The sequence below is a fragment of the Pseudopipra pipra genome, chromosome 5, assembly GCF_036250125.1.
Source record: "Pseudopipra pipra isolate bDixPip1 chromosome 5, bDixPip1.hap1, whole genome shotgun sequence".
NCBI classification, from domain to species: domain Eukaryota; kingdom Metazoa; phylum Chordata; class Aves; order Passeriformes; family Pipridae; genus Pseudopipra; species Pseudopipra pipra.
The window spans coordinates 30,163,332-30,187,631 of NC_087553.1; the positions used below are offsets into that span (position 1 = coordinate 30,163,332).

At 41.5% G+C, this 24,300-nt stretch overlaps 2 protein-coding genes across 4 annotated transcripts in view; both read left to right on the plus strand.

The window, feature by feature from the left end:
* The first annotated feature begins 1,036 nt into the window (after positions 1-1,036).
* On the plus strand, positions 1,037-13,853 carry NDUFA12 (NADH:ubiquinone oxidoreductase subunit A12). 3 transcript variants are annotated; one of them, XM_064655445.1, is made up of 5 exons: positions 2,100-2,123; positions 3,435-3,502; positions 5,176-5,258; positions 6,249-6,336; positions 13,583-13,853. In XM_064655445.1, the coding sequence occupies exons 1-5, from the start codon at positions 2,121-2,123 to the stop codon at positions 13,761-13,763; spliced, it is 423 nt and encodes a 140-aa protein (XP_064511515.1). In that variant the 5' UTR covers positions 2,100-2,120; the 3' UTR covers positions 13,764-13,853. The 3 variants fall into 3 exon arrangements, with proteins under 3 accessions (XP_064511513.1, XP_064511515.1, XP_064511514.1); XM_064655443.1 differs by lacking the exons at positions 2,100-2,123; positions 3,435-3,502 and adding an exon at positions 1,037-1,175; XM_064655444.1 differs by lacking the exon at positions 2,100-2,123 and having other exon boundaries at positions 3,408-3,502.
* Positions 13,854-17,147: 3,294 nt separating this feature from the next.
* Positions 17,148-24,300, plus strand: part of TMCC3 (transmembrane and coiled-coil domain family 3) — a 154,672-nt gene continuing 147,519 nt past the window's right edge. The window contains exon 1 of the mRNA XM_064655441.1: positions 17,148-17,435. The gene's annotated coding sequence lies outside the window, so the exon portion shown is untranslated. The remainder of the gene's footprint in view (positions 17,436-24,300) is intronic.

Genomic DNA, 24,300 nt, shown 5'->3' on the forward strand with positions numbered 1-24,300 from the left:
GATGCTGTGGTTAGAGGACAGAGCACAGAATCAGCAGGGCTTGCGTTTTGTGTTTGAACACAAAACCACTTGTGTTAAAAACTAAAAAATTTTCAATGAGAAACTTCAACCAGTAGACTTTATGTTGAAATGGGTATATTTCCACACTGTGAACTTGGCCAACACAACCTTTTCCTAGTCCCATTTTCCTTTCAAGTTTAACACCACCTGCTTAATTTTTCACTTCAACTCCTGCTTTGTCCCTTCCCATAGGCCCAGTTGCGATAGCGACAGTGCCCAGCAGCTTGGCCTCTTAGTGCTGATCAGCCAGTGCCCGTCAGCACTGAATGATGTGTTTACTGGGTGCACTTCCAAGTCCTGCCTGCTCTGACAAAGTACTGTGGGTCTATTTTTGCTTTTGCCTGGCCTGTGTAGCCCTACCCTTGTGAAGGTCAGGGAAGTTGTTTCTGCACCTTGCCAGACCACAGCAAAGTGCTCCAACATCCACACAGAACAATCAAAGGTATTTCTTCCTGCTGATGCAGGATCAGGAGAAGGTAATGGGGCAAGACAGAGAAGGCGGGGTGGAGACGTGGACCAGACAAGAGATACACATTCCTTAACAGCCTGCTAGAATTGGGAAAATCCAGGAAGAGACAAGACAAGACTCTTCTGTTGACCATCGGCCACAGTCTGCATTGGGTGAGAGGTCACCTCCCCTTCTCCTGATTTTTGATCTAAGCAATCCTGGACTCCTTACTGCCAGTCTTGGCAACTCTTTTGTCATCACAGATCTTGTGACATATGTGAAATAAGAGACTGTCAGTAGACATTTCTATTAAAAAGGGGTTTTCTTCCCCCTATCCTGAAGTTCTTTGTATCTTGCTGACCTTCACGTGTGAGCCGTAGGCAAAAGTTCTTTTTATAGATTATGCAGACTAGGAGCCAAATCGCAGTGTCCTCATCAGAAAATACCCTTCAGCGGCCTGCAGCAGGCTCGCACCGCCGGCTGCCGTGTTCGCACAGGCCGGGGGCGGCGGCACCGCCCGGGCCGGGGGGCGGTCCCGGGGCGGCCCCGGGCGGGCACAGCGGCGGCCCCGCCCGAAGATGGCGGAGTACGTGCAGGTGCTGAAGCGGGCTCTGAAGCACATCGGCGGCCACGGCGGCGCCCGCGGCGCCATCCTGCAGCTGCTCAGGTACCGCGGGGCCCGGCGCAGGCGGCAGGGCCTCCTCGTTCGCCGCTCTCCGCCCCGCGGGGTCACCTTGGCGGGGGGCGGGCGCTGCCCCGCGGGAAGCGGAGCTGGCGGGGGTGGGGACACGGCACGGGGCGGCCACTGCTCCGCGCGGCGCCGGGGCGGAGGGCGGCGGGCGCTCCCTCACGGCGGGAGGTGCGCGGTGCCGGGCAGGCCTCGGCAGGAGCCCGCTCCGCTCCCCCCGCTGGGGGAGGTGTGTCCGGCCGGCAGCGCTGCTGTGCTTAGAGCCGGGCCGGGGCAGGGCCCCTGGGTTGTTTTCTCTTCTTTAGGCAGTTTGGAGGGTTCCTCGGCGCTGAGCTGTCAGTACTGCCCAGGCAGGTTTTCCTGGTGTCCAGCCGCAGGCCTTAGTCCCGCTGCCCCAGCCGTGTCTCTGCTGTAGCTGCCCCCAGCGCTTCTCCGTGCGCCATCGTGCCCTTTGCTCTGAGTCGCCTCGGGCTGGCAGTGACTTACTTGAACTGTGCAAGCCTGGAAGCCATGCGTCTGCTGAAACTACTCGGTGTAGATCAGGGAATTACTTCATGTGCCTGACCGGCTCTAATTCTTTAACACCAAACTGCACGTCACATCTGCTTCTTTATCACTGGGTTGTCAGCACTGACCTGTGCTCAGCACTGGATACCCCCTGGCCCCAGTGGCACTTCGTGCAAAATTAGTTGCAGCCTTTGTTTCCATTCAGTGGAATAACATGGCTGTGTGCCTTCATCCCCGAGTACAGAACCTTGCACTTGTCTGCCTTAAACTTTCTTCTGTCGTTTTTCCCCACTGACATCTCATCTCTTCCTTGTGACAGCATGCTTGAAGCTGCTCTCAAATAGGAGTAGCTGCAGGTTTACTAAGGCACTCTTTTTTTCATTCGGGTCCTCGATGAAATATAAGGTGGAAGTGTAAATGGTATGTGATCCAGTGTCAGTAACCTGTATTGTCTTTGTAGCTGGTCCCGGAAAAAAAATAGAATGTTTACAGTGAGTGTTGTAGGCCTGACTAAGTGCCAAAAAGCCTTTTTTTAATCAACAGCGGGAAATCAGGAGTAGGGGGTAGAGGTGCTTTGCAAATATGAAGTTCCCTGCTATATACCAAGGGCTTTCTTATGTTTGAACAAACAAACCAAACTTTCTGAGTCTTCTTGAAGACTGTTTTTTTTTCTTCATATGTCATAACGGCCCTTTCTCTGTTATTTCTTGTAGTTTAAATTGATCTGTTTTGAGTGGTTGAACATAACATTTTGCACAGTTGCTGATCAGGCCTTATCATTATTGTCATATATAGCTTTAGTAATTGTTTTGTTCACTGAAGACAGCTCAGTTCACTTGTGCATTTAAGGATCAACTTGTCTTTTTTTCCCTCACATGTCACTTAATTAACAGCTCCCTATTGCCTTGTGACATCCAGGTGTTTTCCTTGCAATGAGGCGCACAGTGCTTCAGATCTTACTAGCCTCTAGGTGCATCACCTTGTGCTAGACCTTTGTACCATTGAATTTCATTCTGGTGGTGTCACTACAGCCCTGAAGACAGTACAGAATTTCCTGTATAATAATGTGACCTTCCTCAATAAGGTTATATCATAATCTGTCAGACCCCTGTGCTTTCTGGAGTGGAATTTTTGTTTTGGTTTTGTTTTGATCAGGAATGCTGTACAGTGTTAAATAAGGCTACTATCAACATTCTTTGTGAAACTTGCCTAGTAACCTACAACCAGCTCTGTATTCTTTCAGTTGAGCAATATATTGCTCCCCTTATAATTATTATACATTTTAAATTATTTTCTCCTTTGTTTTACGGCATGATATTGTATGCTTTCTGAAGTTAGCTTCACTTTTGGGAGGTCTCAACTTTGCATTCCTACTAGCTGTGAGGACAGGCAGCTTCTGGCTTCTCTGTCTCTACTGTAAAAAGCAGCTCAGATAGACCTCCCTCATGCACAACTTCATAGAGGGAAATTTTAAGCTGTTAAGCAGTATGACAATACATGATTTCCCTGGGTAGTATTTTATGCTATTGTAATTATTGTTTTCTGTCACAAACCTGCTCCCCTCCACCCAAGTTGTTTTCTCCAGTTTGTTTTCCTTCTCAGGCTATAACTATGACACTGGCAGTTTTCAAGAAGAAATTGAGCTGGGGAAATGAAAGGGTAGAAGAGTTTGAGTCTTAGGTTTCATCAGAGTACCTCTTCCTAAGCACATCTTAATGAATGTCTTGTCAGGGATCTTTTGTGAGTCAAAGATTGCAGGCTGTGTCAACACCTTTCTACCATACAGAAAAAGAGAGCAGGTAAGACTGGGGGCAGTGCTCTCCTTTTTTTCACTCAGAAGATTGACCTTACAGTGCTAGGTGGAGAATCACACCTGATCCTCATAACTACACTAACCTCAAACATAGCTGCTGCCTCCTGTTCACCTTTCAAGCCATTAATCCATCTGTCCCAGCTCAAGGAATAGACTTGGTGTTTAAAGGAAGAGTAATCAAGGTGTTCTTTCTTGCAACAATTGATATATTTAAGAAATAATTATTTCTTGAACTCGGAAAAATGATTTCCCGCAGTCAGGAGACTTTTCCTCTGAATTTCCCTGCTTTTCTCCTACATCTTTTCCACTGAGGTGGCTACAACAGGTTTATGTGCAGTAGAAGTCAAATTATTAAGAGTCTATGTGGCTGGAAACATTGTCCTTATTCAAGTCTCAGTGAAAGTGGCTGGAAAATGTCCTCTGGAAGCTATACATACCTCTTAGTGTCTGATATCAATATTAAGGGCATGAAGTCAGGACAAGGGCACAAGAACCCTTACAAGAAATGGAAGGGAAGAAGAAAGGGAGAGCAGGAGTGAAATGGGTCTTCTTTTTCTGAAGCTGGAACTTGGGCTTGTATAGCTGAGCCAGAGGTGTCTGAGTGTTTCTTTGACAGAGGAGAGATGTATCAGAGAGTCTTTCTACCTGGGACCACAAAGGTTTAAAATGAGTACTTGGTAGAATGATTGTTGTTTTCACACACCCTGGGAGAGAAGACAAGAGCTAAATTCCCAACTATGGAAGTTTGCATGTGCACATCCCTTCTCTCCCTTGGGACTGATTTGAGAGTGTATATAATACTACAAAAAACTAAAACTTTTGCAAGTAAGCTTTTCCTTTTGTAATTCTGCCTGGGATGAACGTCAGTAAAAAGAAAAGCAAAGATGCAGATCTGGGGGAGAAGAGCACTTTAGTAATTTTAAGGTTTTCTCATTAGAATATGAAACATAGATTCAGTTTAATTATTGATATGTACAGTAATGTTAAAACATGTTTTGTATAAAGAGTTGAAACTGGTACACAGCTTATCTGGGTCAGTGTAAGTCTCACGGAGTTGCAGGTAAATGCTTGCATCTTTCACAATTATACAAAAGTTAGAAAGTAACAATTGTACCTTAGGGTTTAGGGTATTTCCTTGGCAAGCGGCTACAATAGCTTAAAATATTACTATTGCTGTCTTGGAGGTCAGTGCCCACACAGACGTGTGAGATCTCTTAAGCTGCTTCTGTGCTGACCACCTTCTGTGGCAATTTAGGCTGAAATGGTAGCTATGAATAGTTGAGAAGGATGCTAAGGTCTTCAACTAAGTGAATTAAAGTCCCATGTGACTCTGGGACTCCCACAGTATTTAAGGTTTTGTGGGTGTTAAATTGTTATATTGCAGAGTTGCTTTATCTTCCACTGTAGAGAGCTTTTAAATAAATAATAGTCCCCAAAAGCCTTTTTATATGACTTTTATCATCCTATCAGTGGGGTGCACATTAGTTGCAGGAATTGGTGATTATGTTTTGCAATCCTTAAGCTTGAATATTTTTTTTAATATCTTTACCTAAATGTGTTTAGGAGTTGTCATTACAGATTTTTACCAGCCCCTAGGAAACCTCTCTCACTTCATTCTGAGATGACATCAATTGAAACTGTTGTTTTGATAATTCACAGGGTCAATGATCTGAAGACTGGTAATCTGGTAGGAACTGATAAATACGGAAACAAATACTATGAAGACACAAGAAACTTCTTTGGTATGTGTGGTAACGTGAACACCTCCCAACAGACTGTTCAGCTTTTACAGAGCTTGTGTGGTTTCTGCTAATGAAATAGAACTTGTTGCCTGCTTGACTTCCTTGCACTTAACTTGTGTGGGTCTTTAGACAAGGGACTCATAGAAATGCTTTGACATCTTCTATTTCTCTGTTGCATCCCTCAGTTCATTTGCAAACACAGTCAATCTGAAACAATAAATATGGGCTAAATAGAAGCCAGTCAGATGCTCTCCATGTAGGTAGAGCTATATGATAATGTGATTGAGAGCTGAATTTCGTCCTTGACCTAAAAGCTGATAGCATAACAGGTGGGGGAAGAAAGAGAACTGCCTTTAAAACTGCCTCACAGCTGTACTTGTATAATCACTTCAGGGCAGAGAAACACAGGTTTGCCTAAATTTCCTATTACCTTAAGTAACTGGATTTTAAATAATGTTTTTAGAGTACTTAAAAAGGTAGCACTTAAAGCAATGCAGGTAACACATAAGCAGTTGACACTCTGGTTAGTCCAAGCTACCTGCTGACTGTAGGTTACCTTGTAGGGTAACCAGGAAGAGCACTTGCTGGTTAACATTGCTTGGTAGTTCAATATAGCTGAAATTTAGTTTAATCTTAGGTTATCAATGACAATGTCCTTTTGGAAAAGACTTCTCATAATGGAGAAAAAATGCCCAAACCTGTTTCTCTGCCTGAAAATTTTGTGAGTTCCTATTTCTCATTACTTATACAATTGCTAATATTTGCCTACTTGTGAGAGGATTAGATTCAGCTATATAAAAATACAGTAACAGTGGAAATACAGAAGACTTGGAAAAATAAAAGCTGTGCTGACTGTAAAATAAGTAAGTGCCCATAATGGCAGATACTATTACTCAAAATGTTTTTCCTTGGTTTTCAAGAATTCTCTCCTTTATATGAAAATAATTTTTATTTTGGGGCTAATACAATATTTCTGTTTGTGTATTTAAGGTCGACACAGATGGGTCGTGTATACTGAAGAAATGAATGGCAAAAACACATTTTGGGAAGTTGATGGAAGTATGGTGCCCCCTGAATGGTAAACCACTTGGCTTAATTATTTGGACAGACACCAATTGTGTAATTGCCTCTATATTTTCTTGTATTACAAAGCAGAAATTTAAAAAAAAAAGTTTTCGGGTCACAGCTATTCTATTTATGACCAGAACATTTCAGACTTGTTAGTTCATAATGTTGTATTGCTTACTGTCCTGGTAGATGCACTCACTGCTTTTTGGAACGAGAAAAGCATTTTGCCAGCCAGATTGAGCAGGTTTTCCAATTTTCCTTATTAGTTGTGATTCCCTGTTAATGGTTTGGCAAAGCCTTGAGCCAACAGAAGTAAAAAAAAAATAAATTTATTTTCTGTTCTAGGCAAGAACCTAAAGAACATAAGGCAATGATGGAACAACATTCCTTAATCCACAGCCATTAACAGCACAACTATTTCAATTTATATACATTGATGTGATAATCAGCAGTAAAGGGCCAGGATGCTCTGTATGTTGACTGCTATTTTAAAATTGCTATAATTTTTATTAAGGTTTTATTTTCTGTTCATGCATCTCACTAATAATTCTGTACAATCTTGAGTTCCAAGTGGTCTCTGGCCACCCAGCTGTTTAATACTTTTGTTTGTTTGTTTGTTTGTTTGTTTGTTTGTCTTCCTAGATAACTCACACCACATAAAGCAACAGTGTATGCTAGTAAAAACAATCTCTGTGGTTCTCGAGGAACAGCAATAGCACTGCAGCCCCAAAGCAGCAAAAGGTGATATGAAGGAAGAGGTGTTTGGGTGGTCTAAGCATTAGCATTAGCAAACACTGGGTTTTATTACTCCTGTGATACATGTTCTGTGCCAAGGCTGAGATTGATTATATGAACTCCTAAACTGTGGCTCTCACTAGAACACTTAGGAAGTGTGTGGGTAGATTCTCTAGGTGGTCAGTTTTGTTCCCAAATCTTCGTTCGCGAAGCCTAGCCATGGTGGCAGTTTTGTTTCAGACTCTCCCAGCCTTATAATTATGATTAATGTGTTTAATGCTTTCTTCTGTCTGATTTGGTAAGAGCTGAATGGCATTGTTTTTTAGAAGTGACATTAGAATCTCCAAGATGCTCGTGCCTTATTTGGATAATAACAGTTCTTTGTTTCTAGTTTTTATCCTTTCACTGTTAGACTGTGCTGGTTTTCAAGATGTTCCTTATTTTAAGGCAAGGGTTTTGGTTTGTTTTGTTTTATTTTTTTTTCCTTTGCTCATGCTTATGCACTGTTCGTTGCCTCATTACAAACCTCAACAAAGGGTTTCTTCCTGAGTATCAAAGGGATCTTTCAAGGGTTAAGTAGCTTATTTATTTCATAGAAATTAATGAGGTAGAAAGCCTTGGTTTCCTATCAATGTGGAAGAAATTGCCCTAGAAGGGGCAATAAACCTTTTATTATTTTCAAGACTGGTGAGTGCAATGAGGCATGAAAGGGTAAACAATCCTGTGTTCTAAGGTATTTTTGTCAGGAAACTTAGTTGTGCAGTACCATTCAGGTTTGTGGATTTGTTTTGTTATGGTTTTTTTCTTATTGCTGATAAATTTGTATGTCTTGTAACAACATGTATTTATACTTACGTAGGAATCCTGGCTTTGTGACACATCTAAGTCACTGATGTGTATTTCCATACTGCTTAGATCCATCTTTAAAAATAGAAGTATTTTGACAGGGAATAAATGGTGTCTTTCAGGGTTTTTTTTATTATTATTATTTTTATCTGATGCTATACTGTCTTAAATTTTTAACATGACATAAGCTTCTGAATTGAGACAATATATTGTACAAGCTGCTGTCAGTGTAACAGTAGGGTTGTGCAGCTGTACAGGTTTTTGCACAAAACCTGAATGGTTATTTTGGGCCCAGAAATTTGTTGGAAATAAATTAGACTGTGTGTAGTTACTTCTGTTAACAAGGGGATTAATTAATATATAGTATAATAGTATGATACATGTTTTTCATCCTTGGGTTGACTTGGAAGTGTATAAAGTACTGCTGTAACACCTGGGTGTGATCTGAATACTTATTCTAAGTATTTTTTTTTTTTTTACTCCAGGATGTAGTTGATTCAGCTCAGTGGATCATTTTGTGGGTGTGTTGTTGTACCCACTGCAGGTGGAAGCAGGTTTTACTGCAGTGTTTATGCTGATGTTACTTTCAGAAAACATTTTGCAACTGTCACTCCTAAAGATGACACTTTGAACAAAATCAGAGTTTAAGACCAAGGCTAACCTAGAATTTTCAGATTTTTCTTTTTTAAATAGTAAAGCTATTTGTAAAACTAGTTTGTAATGATTTTGTAGTTCTCTTATAAAAATGCTACTGTATTTAGGATTACACTGCTGGTTATCTTACTGATTACACCCTTACACAGAGTACACTGCATTCTAAAGTATAATTTTGCAGTCAGTTGTGTGCCTTCTGGATTGTGGAATATGAATGATTGTTCAGATATAATCAGGTGAACCTCATGCATGATGAACTAGAAAAAAAACATTTTGGTATGTTGAAAAGTTTTGAAAACAACTGGAAAAAACAATGCTACCCTTTACCTCCTGTCAGATACTAAAGAAAAGGGAAAAGCAGCAAGAAAAAAAAATCTTATATGTCATAACATATTGTTGTACTGTTTTTAGAAACTAGTGAATATTTTCAGTGTTCTGAAATAATTGATGTAATGTCTCCTGACAGCGGATATACTGAAATTACAGTCTGAAGGAAATCAAAGTGTTGTTTTGACATATGTCTACTATGCAGGGAATCAAGACTGTTGCTTTTCTAAAATGTTACCACACTAGAATATGTAGGTTTGTGGTTTATTCTGATTTAGTTGTGTTATTTAACCTCTTTGTTACTCTAGGTTTTCTTTTCTTGTCTTCAAAATCCAAATGTTGGTATCTACCTCACTGGAGACAAGTTAATTAGATTTTTTAAAAATGCCTTCAACACTTGCCTGAGGAATGCTTAGTATTCACTTACTGTAATGCTATACAAGATATTGGGCACATTTTTTTTCCCTTTTACTCTTTTAGACAGAAAAACCAAAATACTTGTTTTGTCTCCTGCTGGTCAGAGTCTGCTGTTTGCAGGAACTCAGTGCTTCCATTTTTGAACACACTGATCATGTGCGCTCTGTGAACATATAAACCACAGAGGTTAAATCCATTTATACCAATGCCTGTATGGACTCTGTTTAGTGCTTTCATAAATGTTTTCATTGCAGAATCACTCTAATCATTGGGCTATGTGTTTAAACTATTTGTTTAGTGTATTTCTGGCTAAATGTACTTTGGTTTGTGTTTTGGCTGGATACTTAGCAAAAACAAATTGACAACTGGTTAAAGTGTACATACTAGTTAAAAAGAAATTGTTCTTTCAAGATCATCCTGTGGGGAAAGACGAACTGTAATTTGAGAATAGTTTTTCTGTTTTGTAGGGACACTTCATTTTGCCAGCACTGTCCTTTGTATTTGTAGTAGCTGTCCTGTACTTCAGTGTTTATTTCCTTGTGGTGCAAATCTGACATCTTTGGGAGGACCATCAGCAGTACTGACTTCATATAATGAAATATTCCAAGTTTACCTTCAGTTTAATAATCTGCATCCTCTTTGTTAGTTGATCTGACAGCTGAAAGAGAGAGGAATGTAGCACCTCAGACTTGAAGTGCCAACACACTAGGAAATGTAAGGAAATGTGTGATTTTCCTGTAAAAATGCTGCTTTTCAAGTCTGCCTTCAAAGAAAACAGAACAAAAAGATTGCAGAAAAGGAAGGGGAGTAAAATATCCATCCTTCCTGTAACTTCATAATAAATTTGTGGGGTTTTACAACTAGATTAAATGCTAGTTTGGTGTTTTCAGGTAAATGCCATCTCATTGCTATACAATAACTTGTAGCAGCATATATGAGAAATTAAAGTTATCTTCCATGTGTAAACAAACACATTTTTGTCCCTTTTTCATTCTCTCCCTATTCCTCTCTGCATTTTGACCCTAATGCACATCTTCATTTCTCTTGTCTCATTGCAACATGGTGAACTTGTTGAAAAAAGTGGATGTTAATGAGTTGGCAAACATCCTCAGCTTACGTAGTCTGTGCCTGAACCTTGCAGATGCACATATGGTAGTAGCTACTGAGTTTGTGTAGCAGCAGTTCTTGTTTGACAGCTTGTACATCATATAATTGGCTCCGATCCCTTGTAGATTCAGATTGAAATCAACTTGCTTCTAAACATTTGTTAAGACTTGGGAGAAAATTTTACATAGTCTTGAGAGCATTTGAAGATACTTTGAGGTGTCTTTCATCCCTTCACTCAAGGAAAAGTCCGGAGGCTTTCCTGGCCTCACTCTGCTTGGTAGTGACTGCTCTCTGATTCAGGAAGCTGCTTCAGCCTCTTCAGAGCTTCTGCTACCCTCCTGATTTTTTTTGCTCTGTGTAAGTTTTCTGCTTTGTAGGTTTGAAGTCATTAATTGCTTTTGAAGCCTATTTTTCCATGCATGGATTTATAGGCAGAGTTTGTATAGAAATCTGGCCATCTGCAGGATGTCAAATCTCTTTATTCATGCTATTCAATCTAGTGCATGAAAAGCTTTTCTTGAGCATCTGGGAGTAGTCTATGAGACATCAAGGCTTCAAAAGATTCTTTGAGAAAGGTTGTCAAGGGGAAAGTCTCCCCAAAATAAAGTTTTCAAGATTTTAAGTGGAGAGTGGGAGCTTTTGTTTGAGAGAGCAGGCTCTGCAAACCAAAATGCTCTTGTAAGTCTTCTAAGGGGAATCTGTTATGACCTGTTTTAACCCTGAAACTCTTAAATATAATTCATAGTGGATTAAGTTATAAACAAACTTTTGAAATCTCTCTATGTATTTCAATACCTGTACTGACATGTCTTGTCAGTGAGCAATTTTATTGCTACTTTTCAGTGAGAAAATACAATTTAAGGATCAGTTTTGCTACTTATTTAAATTTGAGGGTGATTTCATTTTGTGTTACAGAAATTCAGAAAATCCTGAAAGTAAATATATTAATTACCCAAAAATACTGTATTTTACAAGACTTTATGGATTTAGTCTTAGAAAAGCTGCAGAACAATAGTTTAAATGACAGATAAAGCTACTCTCTTAAATGATTCTGTGAAACCTTTCTCATGTTTCAAGGAATGAGTGTATGATATTAAGTACACGTGTAGTAATAGAAGTGCCAGACATCATGCAAGCTTGGAATCTGGTTGATTTCAGCTGAGCATTAATACAGTAATTGTGCTCCACCTGCTCCAGCCTGTCTTTCAGGGGCCTTTGTAACTGCATTTCTTCTGACAGTTTTCTCTTGGTGTGCATGGCTCTTGGAGGAGGAGGAGGATGGTGAGGCATGGTGACAGATGTGTAAAGAGGAATTTGTGTGCAGGATCCCTATCCACTGTTACCAGAAGCATCACTAGGTACAGATGTGTGAGTTTAAGTTGCCTCTGTATGTGTCGTGGTTTAACCCCAACCAAGCCCCACACAGCCAGTCGCCCACTCCCGCACGAGCAGCATCGGGACAAGAATAGGAAACATAAAAGCCAGGAAACTCGTGGGTTGAGATAAAGGCAGTTTAATAGAGAAAGCAAAACCTGCACATGCAAGCAAAGCAAAGCAAGGAATTAACTCCCTGTTTCCAATGGGCAGGCAGGTGTTCAGCCGTCTCCAGGAGAGCAGGGCCCCATCACGCGTACCAGTGACTTGGGAAGATGAATGTCATCAGTCCAAATGTCCCCCCCCTTCCTCCTTCTTCCCCCGAACTGATATACTGAGCATGATGTCATATGGTCTGGAATATCCCTTTGGTCAGTTTGGGTCACCTGTCCTGGCTGTGTCTCCTCGCAGCCTCCCATGCACCCCCGATCTCTTTGCCAGCGTGGCAGGACGAAAAGCAGAAAAGGCCTTGGCTCTGTGTAAGCCCTGCTTGGCAATAACCAAAACATCTCTACGTTATCAACCCTGTGTTCAGCACAAATCCAAATCACAGCCCCATAGTAGCCACTGTGAAGAAAATTAAATCTACCCCAGTCAAAACTTTTTTCAAGTGAAATTTTTTTTTTTGTACTAAAGTTATAGCCGAAGTTGTGGTTTTGTTTTTTTTTTTTTTAAATTCATGTCTGGAAGCTATTTGAAAAGATTATCAACCTTCTGTAGAGCTCTTCAGATTTAGAATATACCTGTCAGTCTATTTCTCACCACTTCCACTGTGGTTTTCTTCTACTGTATTAATGAAATGTACTGGATTTGTTGCTAAAGGCTGAAGATGTATTTTTTTAGGCTTTCTAATACAACTGGAAGACTTCATATTTTTAGGTCAAGTCTTTGCAAAAGCTGATTAGCAAAAGTCTTTTTAATTCTACCTCAGTAAAAAAATACATAAGCTTGCAAAAAAGTCATAACTTCACTTTTGTCATAACTGTGCATATAGTATGAAGTACATGTGAACTAGCAGATAATTAAAATATAATTCAGATATGAAAGTTGCTTCAGGCACTGAAATAGAAATGGGATATCAATTCAGTTGGTCCCTGCTGTAGTGTTTAAGTAAATTGTTAGGGAAAATGCTTTGCTTGATGATTAATGTTGCTTGCACAGAGAAGGATTGACATTTAGTTCATAGGTAAAGGCTAATCACTGTAATCACTTGGTAATTACCCTATTGCTGATTGGTATTAATCATTTTATTGTGCAGTCAGTAAACATTTACATGCTTGTTTTAGATGTACTTGCATCGTTAATCCATATCCCAAATGATAGTCTCATGAATGCTTTGGAAATGGTACTGAAAGTGCTGCGCAGCATAGTCTTCTGGTAATTAAAAACAAATCAAACCCTCAAAACCCAACAAATCAAAACCCCAGAGAATAAAACCAAACCTTGTGATTTTGTCGTTCGTAGGGCCTGCCTTGACCTGGCTGCCTGGTTAAAGCCATACAAACACATAACAATGTACCCTGCCTAAATACTCAGCATACAAACAAACAGGAAATTTGAACTCAGGTGTGCTTCCAATTGCATGGAGGCAGAACTGGTTTTTAACACTTAGGTTTGTGTAACTACTTTAAATCAGTGTCCTGTAGTCTCATTCAAAGCCACACCAGATTATTTTTCTCCTCTCTCAAAAGAAATACTTAGTGTCTCTTCAGAGGAGAGGCCTTGGGAGTCAGGAGATAGGCTTGTTGGAGATCATGTCAAGTTCCGTAATAACAATGTGTCTTTTTCCTCTTAAGGCATCGCTGGCTCCACTCAATGACGGATGACCCTCCGACTACTCATCCACCAGTTGCTCGTAAATTTATCTGGGAGAACCATAAATTCAACCTGAGTGGCACCCCTGGGCAGTACGTGCCTTACTCTACTACTCGCAAGAAGATCCAAGAGTGGATCCCCCCTAAAACAGCCAGCAAATAACAGCAACAGAAATGTGACTTGCCTCAGCTTTGGCTTTCAGTATAAATTGTATCTTCACTGGTTTGTTCAGAATAAAAGCCTCCTATAACAGCTGTAGTTTAGTTTATTGAATTGGAGGGGAGAACAAGTGAGAAAACATTGGGAAGAGGACAGAACACATGACAGGTCTTAATCTCATGAACATACTGGGCTTTTTCTCGTATCATCAGTGTCCTGTCTTCACATAAGCAGCTCTCAGACTCTTAGCATGATAACCATTCCTGTGACAGTCACTCCTCACCTTTGAAATACAGCTTTCTCGTGTTTTGATGTTATCCTGTTACAGTCTCTGTATAGCAAATAGTGCACTCCTCATATTCTATTTTAGGAGGCCATCTCTCAAAATTTTTATAAGTTAGAATAATAAGGCCAATCCAAGATTATGTTTTTTACTCATAAAATGTGCATGAGTATGTTCGTGAGTGTGCAAAAAGCATTGTTGTATTCCAGTATGGTATGATACACAATATAAACCTTGTAAGACTGCATTAATCAAATTAATCTCCACCCCCTAAGAGAGCTCGGTCATAAGCAGAGGGCCCTCTGTCACAAAAATCTCTTTTGTTGCTTCTGTGTTGCTGAGATTTATTACAAGGTATTCTCATAAGGCTTTGGGATGAGCTGTTTGTCCTCTTGTGACAAGATTTTAGAGGTCTTTTGGAGTTTGAAAATGCACCTTTTTAGGAGGTAGAGAAGTAAAATGTATCAGAACCTAGTCTCAAATATGTGAAGTTTTCAAGTTCACATTTTAAAGAGTTGTTTGGGGCTGTGGCTTTTTTTCTATAAGTTGCTAATGGTTGACTTCTATTGCAGCCTGCTAATGTTTTTTAGCAGAGTTGCTGTCTCCACAAGGCTTCCTGTATCTGATGACCTACTCTGTGGATAACTAGTGGGGGGGGTGCCCACCCAGCCCCTCAACTGGATGGGGGAGAAAATAGAAAGCTCATGGGTTGACATAAAGATGGGGAAACTGCTTGCCAGTTACCATCATGAACAAAAGAGACTTTAATATATTACCAAGTAAAATAGACTTGCGTGGTGAGAATCAAAGACAAAAAATGTAAATTACCACCTTCCCTCCCCACTTCTTCCCAGGCTCAACTTCACACCTTCATTCCTGACTCCTCTATCTTCCCCCTCCTGGGGTGAATGGGGGTTGTGGTCAGTCCATCACAGCTCCTCTCTGCTGTTCCTTCCTTGTACATTCCCCCTGCTTCAGCGTGAGTCCTCTTCATGGCTGCAGTCCTTTGGGATACGCCCAATATGGGTTTTCCATAGGCTGCAGTTCCTGTTGGGAAATGCCTGCCTGCTGGCATGGGTTCTTCCCGGGGTTCTCAGGAATCTCAGCTCTGGCACCTGCAGCACCTCCTCACCCTCCTCCTGCTCTGAATTCGGTGTTCACGTGACTGCTGCACACTTCTTTTCTCCCTGTCTTCTGCCTGTGTAATGTTTCTTGCCCCATCTGAAATACTCTTTCCCAGAGGTGCCACCACCTTGGCGGCCAGACTGAGCCGTGCCCCGTGGTGGGTTGGCTGTATCCAGCACAGGGCAGCCCCAGCCTCTCCCCACAGAGGCCTCTGCAGACCTCACTGCCAGCACCTTGACAATTCCACCCAGTGCACTGACTTAGAGGAATCATTGTGGAAGATGACTAAGGGGTTTGGATATGTTACATGCTTGCAATTGCCTGTCAAGAAGAAAAAACCTTCTTTGCTCCCCAGTAGCCCCCACAGTGGCTGCATATCTGACTCTACACTGGCTGCTTTTCCTTCATGTGCCTGCCTGACTGGATCACTTAACCCCCAGTTGCTTCCTTATTAAATCAAGTTCGTATTAATTCATTATTTAAAAGTGGGGGTTTTAGCTTTAATTGCTTTAAACTGGTTCCAGTCTTTAAATTAGTAGGAAGTAGCACCAAGATCTCCTAACCTATCTAATTAGAAAGGGGTAATGTTTAATTTACTTTAAGTCAACAAAAGCACTGAGCACAGATGAAAAGCAATTTGAGGCACACTGAGCAGTGAACATGGAAAGGACTTGTTTAACATTTTAATCTTGATAGATTATTTGACCCTAAGAACAAAGTTTGCCCCAGTGGTGCTGAAGAGTTTCATTACTAACGCTCATCTATACAAGCCCTATGGGCTCAAACACAGATAAAGCAATATTTGTTTTAGCCTCTACTTCTCTTTAATGCATTTTCTACCTATTTCATTCCTCTTCTTTCTTTGTCCTGCCCATTTTTGGTTTGCTTCCTAAACACACATCAGGAGGTACAGTTGGGAATGAGACTCTACCCAGGGAATAGATAGTAACTCTTACTACACATTCCATGCTGAAAAAAGAGGCATCAGAGCCTGTTTGTCCTTTTGTTGTCATCTGGAACAGAAATATTGAGGTAGCAAGCTGTTTTGAACAACTTTGTGTGCAGCAATGCTCCATAGAAAGAGAGAAAAATGAGCTTTCCTCCTGCCCCGCTGGGCTGAAGCAAGCCTAAGGACTCAGTAGTTTGGTTTAGAAAATATCATCAATCTCACTTTTCTGGAGAGGACAGAAACCCGCTCATCCTGCTTTATCCAGCAGGAACCACAAATGGTGAATTTTAAATGCAAAATTTTCACTGGCATCTCTTGTAGCATTGTTTCTCTAAGGTAGATTGCACAAGGCACGTACAGGAAATAAAGCATATGCAGAAAAATCAGTGCTCTTCCACAGGGATTTCTGCAAATGCTTCTGCAATTCAGTCTTTTTATCAGCAACCTCACTGAGTTATGGAAGTTCACCTTTGCTGGTGACATCTGCCTCAGTATTCAGGCTCAGTTCCATTCTGGTCTACATGACATTTTAAATGCCAAGCTAGCCAAGAGTCTCAGCAGATGGTGTCTTCAACCAAGTGCAACCAAAGCACTGACAGGAATATTCCCCTTGCACTAAATGTGATTCTTAAAAGAAACAACCTTCTGACATGAAACAGTCTCTTTAAGAAGACAGGTACCTCTTCCAGGAGCAGCAGAGTGCTGAAACCCCCTTTTATTTTAAAATTTTGTCTGTTCCAGTAGCTTTCCACATCCCCACGGTCCAGAGCAGCCCTTTGCTGTAGCTGCCTCCAGGCTTTTGCTGAGCTCACAGGACACTCGTCTCAGCCCTGTGCACTGGAATGGAGCCCTTCCCTCCATGGGGCACGGCATCCTCTCGCTGCTGCCAGCGCTGCACCTCCCCCCGGTACAGCTGAAACTGGCCGTGGGACGCGGGGGTGGAGAATGACGGTGAGAGGAGCTTCGGGAGACCATCTGTGAAGATCCCAGTAGGAGCAGGTCAGTCCTGGGGCGTGTGACACGGCTCTGCAGCGCTGCTGGCCACGTTGCCCCCCGTGCCCCGTGTCAGCCCCGCTGCCGAGCCGGCTGCGCTGCGCAGCAGGACACACGCCCGGTCCCCGTCTATGGATGACTCTGTCAGCAGGGAGGTCAGCACAACACAGCATTAAAATAACAATTTTAATGTTAAATGGGGTCCATTGGGAGTGTGGTGCTTACTAAGCCTCCATGTTTTGACCTCGAGACCCAAAAATTGCCCTGACTGGACAGTTCTGGAGCAAGTGAAGGTTGCCTTGCAGGCAGAGGACCTCTGCAGTAGGTGAGTACAAACAACACTGTTTAATGGTCTCCAAACTTATATTGTCCATGGTGTTGAAAGTAGCTAATGAATCTGCTGTGGCTGTTTGGCAAAATATTTCAGCACATGAGATAGATGGAGGGGAGAGGCAGCACTAGCATTGCACTGAAGAGCTTGCAGCAAAAAGTTAACATTTCATAACCATTTCTAGCTACAGCAAGAGGAGAAATCTTTGACAGGCCGGGACATCCTAGAGCATTTAAGAAAGCTGGAATAAGAGAGCAGGAGGTCTTGTCCTCCACTGTCTGACCTGTGCTGTACTACTGTTTTCCTGCATGCTGTGCCCACTTGGGTCCTTGAGGGCCTGCTAAGAACATTCAGATAGTCACCAACTCATATTTCCATGTCATCTAACCTCAGGCTTCAATTTTTGGGATGTTTCCTGCTAGAAGTTGGTGTTGGAGAGCAGTCTTAAGTGGGAATTACTGGGGAAATTGTTTTGGATAGAGCTGGAAGTCATCAGCCCAGAAAGCTGAGGTATAAATTTTCCACAGCTGTGATGCATTCAGAGTGAAACCGTTGTTACTAATTCTTTGGGGCCTATTATTCCATTGGCAGCTGAGGAAAAGAGAGGGAACAGATCCTTGCTTTTCTGAGAAGTTAAATCTAGGCAAATCTAAAGGCTCTGCATTCATGTGGTGTTTGCAAAGAGTGTACAAAAGCAGGTACTTCAAGGTGTGGGCAAAAGTGGCAGCCTTTAAATAGCACTCTGGGTTCCTCACACAAATCCCACAGTAAATTCTGGATTGCACCAAGGGGAAGCGTATTTCAGTGGAAGATATCAGAAAAACCCATGTCAGTGGGGAAGAGACCAGCAGGTATTTCGTCTTTGAGACCTGCTGAGCTTTGAACACCACCCTCTGGTTCCCAAGCAGAGCAGGACCCACATGCTGGAGCTGGTGGTGGCTCTTACTTCCAGCATGGAGTCCAGAAAGGGGATCGCTTTGCTGGGTGTGCCATTCCCAGCTGCCAGCAGGGGCAGGACCATGCTCAGTTTGCAGAAGACCTCAGAGGCCCCAGAGACTTCCCTTTGCTGAAAGGCCAAAACCAGGTCTGGCCATTTCCTTGTGGTTTTGAATCGCTTGTAACGTCACTTCCCAGACTGAATTTTGCAGGTGCTCTTAGCTTTGTTCATGTGCAACAAAGGGCAGAATTGAAGCAGGATCTTGTGTTTTCAAAATTTATGTCTGTCATAATTACCTATAAGAGAGTTTGTTTTCTGAAAAATCACTTAAAGCTTAAATTTATACATTTCCTCAATGCATTTTACTTTGAGGTTTTGATTCACAATTTCTTCGGTATTAAATATCAAGAGTAAAAAAAAACTTAAAACATGAATACATACATGTATGCTGAGCAAGATATATATAAACAAATGTGCACAGGTACACAGGTAGGAAGAAAAATACCACATTTAGCATAAAGACTATATTTAGGTGGAAATTTGCATTACAATGTTTCCAACAAACAGTGCTAAACTTTCTTCATCAAATTGTAGACTCATAACACAAGTTAAAAACTGATATTCAAATCAAAATTTCTTGCTTGTTAATTAAAAGCATGAATCACTTAATTTTGATTGGTTTATCCTGCATTACAAACCTGATAAGGCAAAAGAGATTGATTTTGATGTTGCAAACAAGAATTTTTGTTCGTGTGCATGAGTGAAAATAAGAGTTAGTGGCTAATTTTTAACTGGGAATTTAGAGCAGGAGCAATGATCACTGGACAGCTTCACAAATTGCTTCTAAAATCGAAGTTGTTTTGCAGTTTGTTCCCATTAAGAAGGATATGCAGCAAACTGAAATTTCAGGAGTCTATCTTTTCTTTATGTAAATTACCCGAAAACTATATCTATAACTTAGTGTAATTTAATCTCTGTAATACCAACAGCAGTTACAAAATCTATTTAAATAATCTGTAGTACAGTTAGCATCACCTAAACAAATCACAACTCAAGAGTCTTCTGGTTTACATTGGTTTATATTGCTAGAATTCATATCTATTTCTTTCTATTTGTCTGTGATGTCATTTCTTTCCCACTCCTCTAATGGACTACTCATTTTTTCCCTGTGATATACATTTTAAATATTAGTTTTAGGGCAAGTGGTTGTAGGACTATTTTATATCCTTCATAGCCCAAAGGATTTTTAGTTGATGGAATAGCAATCTATCAAAACACTGCCTGAATGTAACAGATGAAGCCTCATGTGGTCGAGCATTCAGACACAGACCTATTAATAGTTTGCTTCTTAAGGGTAACCATCCATAAAAATCCAGTGAGGCAAACCCAAATTCAGCAATATCTGTCTGTGTCATGCTTCCCTTGTGTCTGGCAGCGTCCAGAGAAAGCAAGAAAACCGTAGCATGTTTTAATTTGAGGCAGCTGTGTTAAAAAAGAAGAGGATTTATTTACCCTGGCCATTGGGAAGTTCATGGAGCTGCTTTACTTTCCAGAGAAACAAGCGAAGTGCACGGTTTTCACAGTCCGAGCCTCACATACACCTTGCTTGCCCGCAACATGGCATTGTTGGCAGAAAGTGGCATTTTTGTTATCTGGCACATCTTAACTTGACCTTGAACATCTCCAGCTTGACCTTCACATTTCTCTGGGACCCTGTCTAAGCGTGGCTTGGTCCACTCAGCATAAAGCCACCCTGAGACAGAGACCTCTCTGCCTCTGGCAGGGGAGATCACTTCCGAATCTCAAACTGAGCCTCGTCAGCTTGCGTCTGCATCAGGTGCCAACTCTTGACAGCGCTCTTGGCCTTCTGGGTGTAGCAAAGCTTAATTCCTGGGTGTCCATGCCCCAAAGAACCCATTAATAGTGTGAATCTAAGCAGCAGAGCTGGTCTGAAAATAGAACCAGAAGCCAACAAGGGAGTTTTGCTACCTTTCTTCTGTTTCATGGACGGGATGAGATGCAGGTGATACCAAGATGCAGGTGACACCAAATGCTGGCCAGCACCTGGGAGTCGTGGTGTCTTCAGAGGTTTCTGCAGCTAGAGTCTGGCCAGGCACTTGGAGAACATGTATCTCCATTCAAGGATTTGCAACTTTCTGTGAATAACTATTAAAATGGAGGGAAAAACCCTGCCACTAAAATGAGCTTGTTACAGATCACAGAGAGGGAGCATAACTTTGAGCAATCAACTTACATTCAGATATTTAACGAGCAAGAAAACAAAACACAGGGTAAAACAAAATTTAGATTTCTTATATTAAAGTGTAAAAATTCAAACTTTATACTTATTTGAAAAAGGAAGAATAAGAAGAATATCTGGATTTATTTCTTCTGCCTTAGAAAAATCTTTCTTCACTAACTCAACATCAACTGTGAGAGTTAAAGCCCATGGGAGACTGATATGAGCTGACACCAACTCAGACATGGGGTTGAGATAAGAGCCATGGGCTGCAGAACAGGACACAATCTTATCCTGTCTGAAACAGCTCAGTCTGAATGTATGCAGACTGTTTTAATTTTTGTAAATTGTTTTTTAACTATCAGATTAAAGTCTACCCAGCTTTCCTTTAGCTCCTACTGTTTAATTTGTATTCTCCTCCAGTGGAATCTGGTTTCATTTTTATAAATAAGATTTTTCCATCTGGGGCTCTGTGTCCTGGAGTGTTGTTGCTGTAAGTACTGACAGCAAAAGTTAGTTTGTGTTTTATCAACTTCAAATTATTTCTAATGGACTTCAAATCATGGAATTCAAATAATTTCTGATTGATTTTTTTCTGATTGATTTTTTTCTTCAAAAAAATTCCTTACACATCTGTTAGTTTAGGATTTGAAAAGCTGATGTTTCCAGGCAGAATCACTTCAAACTGTGCAGCAAAGAGCAACATGTCTTTTGACACATTGAAAGTACAGAGGGCAAAAATTAATTCAGCACCCAACTACTACTTGCTGTAACCAACTATCAGAGCTGAATGAAGAATTAAATTCTCATCAAAGGGGTTGCAAAGCTTGCAGTCAGTCAATAGGTAGGTAGGTGGGTGGGTACCTGTCATCTCCAGGCTGGGGCCCTGGAGCTGGCTGCAGGCAGCTGTGTGTGTGCACCAGGAAGGGGCTGCTCAGGAGACATCGGCATTGGCCTCTGCCCAATGTCTGTCTGCTCTGCTCTTCTGCAGTCGTCTGTGCTTATTTGCATCTGTAACAAACAAAACAGAGGCACAGAGATTAATCCCAAATCTAACATCCAGCTTTGCTTAGTAACGGGGGAACCATTGAACTTGGATCTGCATGCGCTGTTCCTGCTGTGGCTCACACAGATCCACAGCAACAACTCTTCCACAGAGCACATATTGTTGGGAAGCGGGTACCTGGCTCTGTTTACCCTTCATCCTCCACAAATCTGTCCTCCTGGCAGGGTGCCAGCCCCTCACTTGGATCCAAACAATTGTTAGAGCATCTATCGAGTTTGTGCTAATAACGGCCTTCATCCCCAGAGCTGGAAAGCTTCTCTGAAGCACAGTCCTCTCTGATGTTTGCCACTTACCACCGCAGCTTAGAAAAGAAAGGACAGCAAATAACTGCTGTGCAACCCACCCCCACAATAGCCACCTCACTGCTACAGCCTCACTGCAACTACAGGGGGCTGGCAGTAACCCTGCTGCCTACTCACCTGTGCCATGGCTGCAGGCTTGCTTCTAGCAACTGAAGGAAAGCACAAACTGGTTTTCAAAAAGCAAACACCAAACGTGTCCATCGTGACAAAGCAGAGACTGGATTCTCCAAACCCAACCTATGAGCATAATGACATATCTGCAAAAGAAAAGTGATGAGCAGCAAGTAATCTGTGCTGTAACACTTTTCTGATTACATTGAGTAAAATTTTGTTTCCTCTAAACCCCAAGTGGGTACTTATCTGTGCTTGTAGCTCCTATTAATCAGGATTGTAATTGCTGTTGGTACTCAGAACTAGGGAAACACAAGCCATAACTGACCATCCATTTGTCTAACTCCACACTGGGCAAAACGAGCACCCTCATACCACAACCCATAATTCCACAATATAATTACCTTCATGCTCTGCAATTAACAAATTGGCTTCTTGATAGAGAAAGATATCAAGGAAACAAACCACTTCTGTGAGAAACAAAATCTCAGATTCGGGTAATTTCCAATTAGAATTTATTATATAATGAAAGCAAGACAGCGCTGTGGTGTCCAAGCCAAGTCTCTGTGACTCAAGAGGCTTGTCACACCCAAAGCAGGCACAATATTCTGTATTTATTCTCAGCTAATTCATGCATATTCATTATACATAGGCACAAACATTATACATTGTTATGTCAGGAATTCAATAGATGTTTTTCTTAGACAAAGTTATAAATTCTTAAGAAAGGTGTTATCATCTAGTTAACTAAACAGAGTCTCCTCACTATAAATTTTGTACAAGGTAAAAGGGAGGTAACTTGTTTTATGTTTTTCTAGGGGCCCAATTAAGTTTTACAATTTGTTTTTCTTCTTTCCCTAGGTTATACTGACCTTACGCTGTTTTCTTTTTAATTAGCATGAATCACTCTGGTTATCACAACTTTTGTCATCCACCATAAGATGCCTAGAATCAAGTGTTTAAAAGATGCTATAGACCAGCAGTTGTATGTTATAACTCATACAAGGCTTTCAGAGAAGACATCATCAGGCATCTAGACAATATCTTTCCTGAGCAGCTTGTCAGCATTAACAAGAAGCTGTGAGCTAATTTGTAGGGCTGTCTTGTCCCCCTTTCTGTCACTCCCTTTCTGCCCATCCCCTCTGCCTCAGTTAAAATAACATTCAAATAAGAATTATCAATTAATACAAACTCTTCTAAGAGAGACACTAGCCTCCTAGATAGGTTTAATAAACACATGTACATTTATACAGACATGTTACACAGGGAATATTTGTGCTTATCACTTGAGTTTGCTTGAGCCTATTATTATCTTTTGGTAGCTGTTTAGTTTCAGTATACATTTAGTCTACAGGGGACCTACTCCCACCTCCAGCATTGCCTGAAATTCCCACTTCTCTTAGTCTAATCCCCAAAAGCCATGCCACAGTGGGTCAAAAAATCCCAAGCCCACCGGATACATAAATGTTTTGTCTCTGCAGTTTAGTGAAGCCTGTAAGAGCACTGAAAAGCTTTTTGCTTGCTGTGCTGGATTGTCCAGTTTTTGCTGAGAAGCCCTGCAGTGTTGAGAGCACTGTAGTAATAACTGGTGAGATCCAGGAGCAAACTTCTCCCAGCAAGACATACTGCTTTTACAGAGAGGACTGTAGCAAGCAGTGGGAGGCTGGTAAACAGATTTTGTAGTTGTAATCACTTCTAAGGGAAAAGCAGGGGGACTCTCTGCAGGTAAGAGTTTTGCTCCTCTTGAACAGTCGATGGGCTGGTGTTATTACTCAGAGGTGCATCTGCACACCTTTCCAGCTTCCCTTCAGTTTCGTCCATGCTATTGGCCACCTTCCATCCCGTGTTGCCTCACTCCAGGGGCTGGCACTGCAGTTCTGCATGCTGCCCCTTGTCCACCTCCCCTCATCCACAGCCAAGCAGTTTTGTGCCACCCCTGACTTCCTGCATCTGGCTCTGCCCTCCCTTCTCATGCCAGTAGCTCTCTGTCTCTCCCCTTCCATCTAGTCCTGCAAGGCTGCCCTTCTGGGTATTAATGCTATGCTCATCACTAATGGAACTGAGTGCTTAGTGCAAATGCATCAATACAATGTCCAATATAATTAAAGATGGTCTCTCATTTTCTTCCCTCAGACGTCCTAACTAACAGGAAGGTTCCATGATTACTTACCAGTATGAAGAAGCAAGAGATGCAAGATTTCCAT

Excerpts from the sequence above, each read along its gene's own strand:
- NDUFA12 (XM_064655443.1), top strand. The coding sequence starts at position 1,087 with ATGGCGGAGTACGTGCAGGTGCTGAAGCGGGCTCTGAAGCACATCGGC. Across the intron at positions 1,176-5,175 it reads GCCATCCTGCAGCTGCTCAG|GGTCAATGATCTGAAGACTG; the intron begins GTACCGCGGGGC and ends GATAATTCACAG. Across the intron at positions 5,259-6,248 it reads AGACACAAGAAACTTCTTTG|GTCGACACAGATGGGTCGTG; the intron begins GTATGTGTGGTA and ends TGTGTATTTAAG.